Source organism: Pan paniscus, chromosome 10 (assembly GCF_029289425.2).
Source record: "Pan paniscus chromosome 10, NHGRI_mPanPan1-v2.0_pri, whole genome shotgun sequence".
Classification (NCBI taxonomy): Eukaryota; Metazoa; Chordata; class Mammalia; order Primates; family Hominidae; genus Pan; species Pan paniscus.
Genome location: NC_073259.2, coordinates 17563913 through 17575983, shown reverse-complemented (window position 1 = coordinate 17575983; position 12071 = coordinate 17563913). Strand labels below are relative to the sequence as shown.

General features: G+C 41.8%; 2 protein-coding genes across 4 annotated transcripts in view; one reads left to right on the top strand and one right to left on the bottom strand.

The window, feature by feature from the left end:
* LRP6 (LDL receptor related protein 6) overlaps positions 1-11753 on the top strand; it is a 170290-nt gene extending 158537 nt beyond the window's left edge. Inside the window, exons 23-24 of the transcript XR_004665617.3 lie at positions 9243-9330; positions 11181-11753. The gene's annotated coding sequence lies outside the window, so the exon portion shown is untranslated. The remainder of the gene's footprint in view (positions 1-9242; positions 9331-11180) is intronic.
* The window catches only part of BCL2L14 (BCL2 like 14), a 50439-nt gene continuing 49086 nt past the window's right edge, over positions 10719-12071 (bottom strand). For 2 of the 3 annotated variants that reach the window (XM_057299382.2, XM_003826554.5), the window contains exon 6: positions 11322-11461. In XM_057299382.2, the coding sequence (XP_057155365.1) occupies positions 11423-11461 (39 nt within the window). In that variant the 3' untranslated portion in view covers positions 11322-11422. Of the gene's footprint in view, positions 11462-12071 lie in introns of all 3 variants that reach the window. The other variant, XM_008951955.4, reaches the window with a different exon arrangement.

Sequence of the window (12071 nt, the reverse complement as noted above, 5' to 3'; positions counted from 1 at the left end):
GGCGCGGTGGCTCATGCCTGTAATTCCAGCACTTTGGGAGGCTGAGGTGGGCGGATCACCCAAGGTCAGGAGTTTGAGACCAGCCTGGCCAACATGGTGAAACTCCATCTGTACTAAAAATACAAAAATTAGCTGGGCGTGATGGCGCACACCTGTAATCCCAGCTACTCAGGAGGCTGAGGCAGGAGAATCGCTTGAACCCAGGAGGTGGAGGTTGCAGTGAGCCGAGATCATGCCACTGCACTCCAGCCTGGGCGACAGAGTGAGACTCTGTCAAAAGAAAAAAAAAAGTGCTGGGTGCGGGGGCTCATGTTGGAAATTCCAGCACTTTTGGGAGGCCGAGGCAGGCAGATCATGAGGTTAGGAGATTGAGACCATCCTGGGTAACACAGTGAAACTCCGTCTCTACTAAAAATACAAAAAATTAGCCAGGTGTGGTGGCATGTGTCTGTAGTCCCAGCTACTCGGGAGGTTGAGGCAGGAGAGTCGCTTAAACCTGGGAGGCGGAGGTTGCAGTGAGCCGAGATTGCACCATTGCACTCCAGCCTGGACGACAGAGTGACTGTCTCAAAAAAAAAAAAAAAAAAAAAAAGTGTAGAAAACAAAAAGTAGAGTTACAAACCCTTGTCCAAATAATACTAGCTTTGGTTGAGGCATGGTGGCTCATGCCTGTAATCCTAGCACTTTGAGAGGCCAAGGCAGGCAGATCACCTGTTTGCAACCAGGCTGGCCAACATGGTGAAACCCTGTCTCTACTAAAAATACAAAAATTAGCCAGGCATGGTGGTGCACACCTGTAATCCCAGTTACTTGGGAGGCTGAGGCATAAGAATTGCTTGACCCCTCCAGGAGACAGAGGTTGCAGTGGGCTGAGATCGTGCCACTGTACTCCAGCCTGGACAACAGGGCAAGACTCTGTCTCAAAACAATAATAATAATACTAGCTTCGGTAGTGGCCTATGTATTTACCTTCATTGAGATCTTTATTTCTTCAAATGACTTTAGTTACTGTCAAGGGTCCTTTAATTTCACCCTGCAGAGGTGACCTAGTCTAACAAACTCAATCAACTTTTGTTTATCTGGGAATTAATTTCCCCCTCATTTTGAAAGATAATTGATATGTTTTGGCTGTGTCCCCCCCACAAATCTCATCTTGAATTGTAGTTCCCATAATCCCCACCTGTCATGAGAGGGACCTGGTGGGAGGTAATTGAATCACAGGAGCAGTTTCCCCCATGCTATTCCCGTGATAGTAAGTTCTCACGAGATCTGATGGTTTTATAAGGGGCTTTCCCCTTTGCTTGGCTCTCATTTTTCTCCTGCTGCCACGTGAAGGAGGACATGTTTGTTTCCCCTTATGCCATGAGTATAAGTTTCCTGAGGCCTCCCCAGCCGTACTGAACTGTGAGTCAATTAAACCTCTTTCCTTTATAAATTACCCAGTCTTGGGTATGTCCTTATAGCAGAGTGAGAACAAGCTAATACAATAGTTTTGCTGAATATAGGATTCTTGGTTGACACATTTTTTTTGTTTTTTTTTTTCTTTTAGCATTTTGAATATATTGGCTCATTGCCTTTGGCATCCAAAGTTTTTGATGAAAAATCTGCTGATGATCTAAGGGTTCCTTGTATGTGATGAGTCAATTCCCTCATCCTACTTTCAGGATTATCTGTCAGTGTCTTTCAGGCATTTGATTATAATGTGCCTCGGGGTAGGCCTCTTTCAGTTCATTGTGCTTGGAATTCATTGAGCTTCTTGGATATTTACATTCATATCTTTCCTCAAATTTGTAATGTTTGCAGCCATTATTTCTTCATGTATTCTCTGTGCCTCTTTGTCTCTCTCTCTCCTTTCCTCTGGAACTCACATAATGCTTGTGTTGGGCAGCTTGATGATGTCTCACAACTCCCTTAGGCTCTGTTCACTTTTCTTCAGACTTTTTCTTTCTGTTCCTCAGACTTGATAATTTCCACTGTCTTATTGATAGAGGCAGGAGACAGAGAAATCCTAGGCAGATGGGCAGGTCCCCAGTGAAACCCCACATTCAAGCCAAAGAAAGTTTAAAGCCTGAGGCCAAGCTACAAGTCAAATTCACAGTTTGGATTGAGAACTGTCTTCCGGTTTCGTGTGCTTTCCTTTGATTGATCCCTACCCTTAACCTATTTTACATATACCTACCCTTCCCTAATTGTTTTTACACTGTGCCCACCTTTCACTGGTGCCTTGGTTTTAACCTTTCTTGCATACTCACAAACCAGGAAGCATGCACTCCCTTATCCTGTGCCTATAAAAATCCCAGATTCAGCCACACTGAGAGAGACAACCTGACTTCAGGAGAGACAATCCGACCTTCCCACCCTCTTTCCACTGACAACTGTTTCTTCACTCAATAAAATTATCTGTCTTTACCACCCTTTAATTGTCAGTGTGACCTCATTCTTCTTGGACGCAGGACAAGAGCTTGGGACTCACTGAATGTGGGTGGCCAGAAAGGCTGTAACACTGGCCCTCTGCCCTCAACGGTGGAGGGCAGCTTCCCCACATGATAGAAGCAGTGGCGGGGCCAAGCTGGTCCCGGAGCCACGCCAGTTCTGGAGCCCTGGGTCAGGGAGGGGCAAGAATCTGACTGAGCTGTTAACATGCTGCCGTCCATCAGGCTGTGGACAGTGGAACTAAAAGAGCTAATTAGCACACTAACACCCCTTCTGGGGATTTGGGGTCATGGGGCACCCCTGCTTGGGCACTGTTGGCGATCCCCTTAGGGCAACATACCTGGTCTGGCCGTGGGGCCTGCATAGAGCTTGCTCTTGTGTTGGCACTTGGAGCAACCAGCCAAGCCCTGCACTCGCTTGCCCATGTGCTCCCTCCTACCAGGGGCTGAGCACAGCAGGCCGAGGTGTTGGGTGCCCCTGCTGCAAGCCCAGCAAAGGGGCCAAGAGAAATCCTGCGTCATTATGTTCAAGTTTCCTGATTCTTTTTTTTTTTTTTTTTTGAGATGGAGTCTCGCTCTGTCACCCAGGCTGGAGTGCAGTGGTGTGATCTCGGCTCACTGCAGGCTCCACCCCCTGGGGTTCACGCCATTCTCCTGCCTCAGCCTCCCGAGTAGCTGGGACTACAGGCGCCCGCCACCTCGCCTGGCTAATTTTTTGTATTTTTAGTAGAGACGGTGTTTCACCGTGTTAGCCAGGATGGTCTTGATCTCCTGACCTCGTGATCTACCCGCCTCAGCCGCCCAAAGTGCTGGGATTACAGGCATGAGCCACCCTGCCCAGCCAAGTTTCCTGATTCTTTCTTCTGCTTTCTCAAATCTGTCTTTAAATTTGTTTAGTGAATTTTTTATTTCAGTAATTGTACTTTCAGCTTTCAAAATTTCTTTTTGTTTTCTTTTTAGGTTGCTTGTCTCTTTATTGATATTTCTGTTTTGTCCATACGCTGTTTACATTATTTTTTTTACTTTCTCCACATGTTCCTTTTGTTCTTTTTTGAGAATCTTTAAGACAGTTGTTTGAAAGCCTTTCTCTAGTAGATTTGCCACCAGATCTTTTTCAGAGAGTTTCTGTTGATTTTTTTCCTTTGGGTCATACTTTCCTATTTCTTTGTATGCTTTGATTTTTTGTTGTTGTTGAAAACATAGACATTTGAATCTAATAATATGGTAACTGTGGAAATCAGATTAATCCCCTTCCCCAGGGCTTGCTATTTTGTGGTTTGGGTTTGTGTGGTTTTGATTTTTAATTGTTGTACACTGTCTCTGTACCAAGGATCACCCTGAGGTATAAACTTAAGTCTTCTGAGGTCTTTTCTGAGTCTGTGCCTCTCTTTGGATATGCAAGGTCAATTTCATATTTTTCCCCCAAATACAGTTGCTTTTGAAAATCCTAGTCTCATTTTCTGGCTCCCCAAATGGGAAAAGGAGAAAAATGAAAAGGAGAAAAAGAGGGCAGAGGCCTTTTAAATTTCCTGGGAGTCACTTCAGCTGGAGGAGGAGGGGCTTGTAGTCATGGGGAGAGGTGTAATGGGTCAGACTGACAAACAATGGCTGCCACCTCTTTACCTGCACCTCTTTGATCCGAGCGGGAGTCAGCAATCAGTGCCCAGATCCCTGATATTTGGAGAACAGGGTTCTTTTTTTGCACTCTGCTTACCACAAGCTGTGTGCAAACTGCTCCAGGAACAGGTGCACCATTGCTTGCCATGGGACTGGAGTTGGGGGTTAGGTAGCTGGTATTGTGCTAAGAGCTGAAATTGATTAAATTAACTGTAGTTTACCTGTCGAAGCTTTTGCCTGGAAGTTGCAAACCTTTAATAGACTTCAGAGTTCCAAAATTAGTTATTTCAGATTGATTCTGTCTGAGTTATTGTTGTCTAGGTGGGAGACAGATTTCTAGTGTTTCCTACTCCACCATCTTCCCAGAATCCTTTCCTATCATTTGTGTATTTATTTATTTATTGGGAGATGGAGTCTCGCTCTGTCACCCGGGCTGGAGTCTTGCTCTGTTGCCTGGGCTGGAGTGCAGTGGCACAATCTTGGCTCACTGCAACCTCTGCCTCCCAGGTTCAAGCCATCCTCTTGCCTCAGCCTCCTATGTAGCTAGGATTACAGGCATGCACCACCATGCACGGCTAATTTTTGTATTTTTAGTAGTGACGGGGTTTCACCATGTTGGCCAGGCTGGTCTCGAACTCCTGACCTCAGGTGATCCACCCGCTTCAGCCTCCCAAAGTTGGGGGATTACAGGCAAGAGCCACCGCAACCTGGCCTCATTTGTGTTTTTATTGTCATAAGTTTTACTTCTGCATGTTGTAAATGCCATAATATACTATTATTATTTTGCTTTAAACAATTGTATTTTAAATGTAAAGAAAAATACTTTTATTTATCTGCATATTTATTATGTTTGATGCTCCTTATTCCTTTGTAGAGATCTGACTTTCCATCTGCTATAATTTTCCTTCAGGCTGAGAGTTTCCTTTGGTATGTCTTCTACTCTTAGTCTGCTCATGACACATTCTACTTTTCAAAATTTTGAAAACATTCTGAAAATATCTTCGTATTTTCTCCTTTTTTCTGATCAGTCAAGCTAGCGGTTTTATTGATATGCTCAACAAACCAGCTTTTAGGTTTGTAGATTTTTTTCACTATTTCTTGTTTTCTATTTCTTGAATTCCCTTTCTCATGCCTACTCTGGATTTGCCTTTTCTAGTTTAAGGTATAAGCTGAAGTCATCAGTTAGTGACCATTCTTTTCTAATGTAGCTATTTAGTGCTTTAAAGTTTCCTTTGCTAAAGTGAAGCACTAAGTACTACCTTAGTGCCTCTCAGAATTTCTAGTATGCTGTGCTTTCATTTTTAAGTTAAAAATACTTCTAATTTCCCTTTTGATTTGTGCTTTGACCCATGGGTAATTTAGACAGGTTTTATTTAGTTTCCAAACATTTGAGGGATTTTCCAGATATCTTTGTTATTGATTTCAAATTTATTTACAGTGTGGTCAACAAACATTCTTTAAATTACTTTAATCCTTTTAAATTTATTGAGATTTATGGTCCAGAAGATAGTTCAGTGTTTTAAATGTCCATGTGCACCTGAAAAGAATGTTTTTTTCTGCTGTTGTTGGTTTTAATGCTCCAAGTTTTCAAATCTGTACTATGCTTACTGATTTTCTGTCTACTGGTTTTATCAATCATTGAGAGATGTTGAAATCTCCAGCTATAATTGTGAAACATTTTTGTATATTGCTCCCTGCAATTCTATTAGTTTTTGCTTTATGTATTTTGAGGCTGTTACTAGATGCATAACATTAGGATTGTTATGTCCTTTGATGAATTGACTCCTTTACTATTATTAAATGACATTCTTTATCCCTGGTGTATTAGTCCATTTTGCATTGCTGTAAAGGAATACCTGGGACTGAGTGATTTATAAAGAAAGAGGTTTATTTTGACTCACAGTTCTGCAGACTGTACAAGAAGCACAGTGCTGGCATCTGCTTCCAGTGAGGGTCTCAGGAAGTTTACAATCATGGCAGAAGGGGAAGGGGGAGTAGGCGTGTCACATGAAAGAGGGAACAAGAGAGAAGGGGAAAATTCCAGACTCTTTAACAACCAGATCTTGTGTGAACGCATTACTTCAGGGATCCCTCCCATTCATGAGGGATCTGCCCCTATGACCAAAACAACTCCCACGAGGCCCATCTCCAAAATTGGGAATCATATTTCAACATGTGATTTGGAGGGGACAAACATCCAAACTATATCACCTGGTAACGTTATTTGCTTTGAATCTACTTGGATTGATATTAACGTAGCCACTCCATTTTCCTTTGACAGGTGTTATGGTACATCTTTCCATCCTTTGCCTTTTTTTTTTTTTTCTTTTGACAGGGTCTCCCTCTGTCACCCAGTCACCCAGGCTGGAGTGCAGTGACATGAACGTGGTTCACTGCAGCCTCGACCTCCTGAGCTCCAGTGAGCCTCCCTCCTCAGCCTCCCAAGAAGCTGGGACTACAGGCATGCGCCACCACACAATTTTTGTGTGTTTTTGTAGAGATGAGGTTTTGTCAAGTTGCCTAGGCTGGTCTTGAACTCCTGGACACAAGCAGTCCATCCACCTTGGCCTCCCAAAGCATCCATCCTTTTGCCTAAGACTGTTCATGTCTTTGTATTTAAAGTTTTTTTTTTTGGAAGATGTGTATAAAGTTGGTCTTTCTAATCCAATTTGATAATCTCTGCCATTTAATTGGAATATCTATATCATTGCATTTATCGTGATTATTGATATGGTTGAGTTTAATAGACCACTCGCTGTTTTCTTTCTGTCTCATCTGTCCTTTTCTGCCTTGTTATGGATTATTTTTCGTGATTCCATTTTACCTCCATTGTTGGCTTATTAGCTATACATTTTGTATAAGTTTGTGTGTGTGTGTGTGTGTGTTTTAGGAGTTGATTTTGGGTTTAGAGTATACATTTTTAACTTACCACAGTCTCTCTCTTTTTTTTTTTTGAGACAGAGTCTCACTCTGTCACCCAGGCTGGAGTGCAGTGGCGCAATCTTTGCTCACTGCAGACTTCACCTCCCAGGTTCAAGCGATCTTCCCACCTCAGCCTCCTGAGCAGCTGGGATTGCAGGTGTGCACCACCATTCCTGGCTAATTTTTGTATTTTCAGTAGAGATGGGGTTTCACCAGGTTGGCCAGGCTGGTCTCGAACTCCTGACCTCAGGTGATCCACCTGCCTCTGCCTCTGGAAGTGCTGCATTACAGGTGTGAGCCACTGCACCTGGCCCAGTCTAGTTTCAAGTGAAATTGTACACTTCACATATAATGTGGATCTGTACAATTACACTTCCATTTCTGTCTCCCACCCTCCATACTATTATTCTTATACATTTTAATCTACATTATAAACCCCATAACACATTATTATTTTTTCTTTTAAATAGTATATTATCTTTTAATTAAAAATTCTTTATATTTACCCACATTTTATCATTTCTAGTGCTTTTTTTTCAGATACAGATTTCTATTTGGAATAATTTGGCTTCTACCAAAGGAATTTATTTAATATTTATTATAGTTCAGGTTTGCTGATAAGGAATTCTTTTAGGTTTTATACATCTCAAAAAATCTCTATTTTCCCTACATTTTAAAATCATCTTTTGGCTGAGTATAGAATTCTGCATTTATAGTTGTGTGTGTGTGTGTGTGTGTGTGTGTGTGTGTGTGTGTGTGTGTCTTGATACTTTAGAGAAGTTACTGTTTCTTTTGTGTTAGTCCCCAAGAAGTTTGCTGTCATTTTAATTTTTCTTTCTCTGCATATAATATGCCTTTTTCTCTGCTTGCTTGGAAGACGTTTTTTTTTTTCTTTATCACTGGTTTTGAGCAATTTATGGTGTGCCTTGGCATAGTTTTCTCCCTGTCCCTGTTTTTGGTGCTTGGCATTTGTAGAATTTCTTGGTTCTGTGGGTTTATAGTTTTCATTAAATTTGGAAAATCTTCACTTCAATTAGACCTATATTAGGCCATTCATTAGAAGTCATTCCACAATTCGCTATTGCTGTTTTTTCCCTCAATCTGATTTTTCTGTTTTTTATTTTGGGTCTATTGCTATGTCTTCAAGTTTACCTATCCATTCTTCTATGATGTCTAATCTGCTATTAATCCAATCCAGCATGTTTTTCATGTCAGATGTTATAGATTTCATCTCTAGAACTTTGGTTTGAGTCATACTTATAAGTTCTATGTGTACTTTGCATGTTATCTTTCTTCTGGCTTATTGAACATGTGGAATACAGTTATAATAGTTCTAATGTCTAACAATTCTATCATCTGTAACATTCTAGCTTTCCTGATTTTTCTTCTCATGATGGATTGCATTTTGCTGCTTTTTTGCATGCCTTATAATTTTTTATCAGAAGCTAGACATTGTGAATATTACCTTGTTGGATGCTGGATATTTTGATTATTCTATAGATATCCTTGCGTTTGTTCTAGAACACAGCTCAGTTATTTGGTAACAGTTTAATCCTTTAAGTTTTTGCTCTTAATCTTTAGGTTGTGCAGAACCAGAGAGTGCTTAGTCTAGGGCTAATTTTTGCCACTTCTGAGACAAAATTGTTTTGTGGATTCTACCTATTGCCAAAATAGGCAGTATTCACGGCCTTGTGTAGGCTTTGGAGAGCGTTCCCTTTAATATTTTCAGGTGGTTCTTCCCCATGCCTTGGGTAATTTCTTCATGCACATGTTTTGATCAGTATTCATCTGAATACCTAAGGGGAAATATCTGCAGGTCTCTGGAGCTTTGTGTGCCTCTCTCTCTCATCCTTTATCAGACTTGCAAACTTCAGCTGCTCTGACCTTTCTGGACTCCTAGCTCTATCCTCTCTACTCAGGGAGCTGGTGAACTCTGCGTGGGTTCCCCTCTCTCCAGCATGACCTAGAAACTCTTTGCATGCAGTACTCTAGGGCAAACATAGGGCTCACTTAGAGTCTCATCTCTCAGGGACCAGTTCTCTAAAAGGAGACTCCTAGCCAGACGCGGTGGCTCACGCCTGTAATCCCAGCACTTTGGGAGGCTGAGGCGGGCAGATCACGAGGTCAGGAGATCGAGACCATCCTGGCTAACACAGTGAAACCCCGTCTCTACTAAAAATACAAAAAAAAAAAAAAAAAAAAAAAATTACCTAATGTCCAATGCCTTGAAAATCATTCTCATCTATAATGTCTTTTTTTTTTTTTTTTTAGTTGTTTCAAGCAGGAGATTAAATCTCGTTAGTTACTTCATCTTGACCACAAGCCGTAGATGATATTGGAAACACATGGAGAGCTTGTTGTAAGTACATATATCTTAGGGCATATTCCAGTCATACTGATTTACAAGCCGTATCAGTCAGATGAGGGTATGGTTCTGCAACTGTGTGCCAAAACTATGCCAGGCACTAGATATATAAAGTTAAATTAGACATAGCACCTGTTTGCAAACGACTTTACAATCCACTGAGAAAGACTGGGTAAACCAAATCTTACGGTGCAATATATTAAGCATAATATCTACATGCAGGGTGATTTGGAGCATCTTATGAGAAAAGGCATCCAAATATAGCCACATGATGGCCAAGGGAGGGTTAGCAAATGAGTCCTGGAGGAAACTGAGGAAATTTGGAAAGATGAGCTAGAGTTAGTTGTTTTAGTGGAAACAGGGGGAAAGGAAGCCATCAGGCAAGAACACTCCAAGTAGAGAGGATATTGTTATGAAGGCTCAGAGGTGCCAGGTTGCATAATACCTTTGGGGAACTGCAAAAAGTTTGGAATGGCGGGATCAGAGTGGATGGAGGAAGAGGTGGTCTTCAGTGTCTCCATGTCTAAAAGGAGACTCCTGGCTGGGTGTGGTGGCTCATGCCTGTAATCCCAGCACTTTGGGAGGCCAAGGCGGGCAGATCACGAGGTCAGGAGATCTAGACCATCCTGGCTAACATGGTGAAACCCCGTCTCTACTAAAAATACAAAAAAAAAAAATTAGCCGGGCATGGTGGCGGGTGCCTGTAATCTCAGCTACTTGGGAGGCTGAGACAGGAGAATTGCTTGAACCCAGGAGGCGGAGGTTGCAGTGAGCCGAGATCACGCCACTGCACTGCAGCCTGGGTGACAGAGCGAGAGTCTGTCTCAAAACAAAACAAAACAAACAAACAAACAAAAATGGAGACTCCTCTATCCCTAACAGTGATGACTTTCATGTGGGAGAAGAAAACAAAAGAGAATAACTCATTTTATTGAGATGGGTAGGCTAGTGAAGCATGTGATAATAGATAGATCCAGTTTTCCCTTGAACCTGAGAGTATGTCTGACTTACTGACTTATTTGTTCTTCAAAGTTTTATTAAGCACCAATTTTACATCAGGCCATATGCTGGGTACTAGATATCCAGAAATTTATAAGACCTTATAATTTGATAGTATTTTAAAAATTGTTTTGTGTCTTAAACACTATTGAGCATGTTTCTAAAAAACCTTATACTGAACAGCCGCAATCTCAGGAAAGCAATCAGTGACTGCGTTGACAGGAGAGGAAACTGGCAGCTTAGCTGAGGGCAGCACACATTAGGGACCATAAGTGAAGACTTAACATTAAGTACCAAGAAGTGTTCTAAGCATTTTATGTAAATTAACTCATTTGATACTCAATCAGAAGACTTATTACTTACTAATCAGAAGACACTCTTTTGACAGTTGTCTTTCTATGTATTTATTTTACCTGCTACCAATCATTGTACTACCACAAAGAATGAGGAAGTCCCAGGGACCTTGGGAAGAAGAGGTGTGGTCCCTGAGAAAAGGGTTGAGGGGGTGTTGGAGTAAAAATTTTGTACCAAATGGAAGTTTTTCAAAAAAGGCACAGACAACAGTTACCTCTCCAAACAAATGGATGTAGCAGTAAACCTAAGAGTTTCTTTAGGCTGTTTACTAACGTGAATAGCAACATCTTCCTAGGTATTAGGCCACCCCAAGTGTAGTTTAAAAATAAATAGTACTAGAAACGGAAGTGGAAACACATGCACAGTTTATCTTTTCACTCTTGTGAGGTCAGCAGACATGTGTAACGCACTTTCCCTACAGCAGCTAACAAAGGCAGGATGATGGTATCTGTTTTGAACGTTTGAAACAACATCACCACTTATCTTCACAGATTTCCTCAGGCACTCAATGGAGGGCCTGAAAAACATCACTGTCAAGGATGATGCTGCTACATTTTATGAGCTGGAGACGAACGAGACCTCTCCTGATGCCTCTCCAGTCACAGGAATAATGGTTTTGAAAACGTCAATGCTCCATCTGCCTTGTACGTTGTAATCTCCTGCAGTCCATCTGAGGCCAACGTGCACAGGACCACAGTAGACAAAGAGTATTCCTGATGACAAATTTGATATTTCAGTCTACTTCTTCATGTGATATCCCAAGTATTTTTTCCTAGAGGGGGAAAAATAGATTCTTAAAATTCCAAGTTAGATTTACTGTTGAAGTGAAAACATATGGCTGCTAACTCTGCTCTATCCCAGGCGTGACCCGAGGCTCAGGAGACCATGTTAGTTTGGGGGAGGGTTTGGAGAGGTGACTGGCATTCTTGGTATGCCTGCAAGGAAAACATCAGCTAAGGTCTTATGTTACACACCCAGAGCTAACAGGCTGGATCTTTTCTTGAAGATGGGAGGGCTTCAAGGGTGTATTTAAAATGTAATAAAAGTGGGTACTGAAAGGTCAATGACTATGAAGGTTACAACTCGCTCCTTTCAAAGTGCTACAGAATGGGTGAGGTTGCAGGACTGAAGGGTAACTATGTGAATGGTGCTCCACAGAGAGCACAAAGAGCCAAGGAGTAAATCAGAATCTCGTGGTAGCTTGTTTGGCATGCCTTGTAGATAGAGTTGCTATTCATTCATTTGATCGATTCATTCACCGTTCTACAAGTACTGGCTGAACATCTATGGTGTTATGCAGAGGAATGGGAGCTATGGGAGATTAAAGGAGCCATCATAAAAACATGATCTCACCCTTACAGATTTGCAGTTTAGTTGGGAAG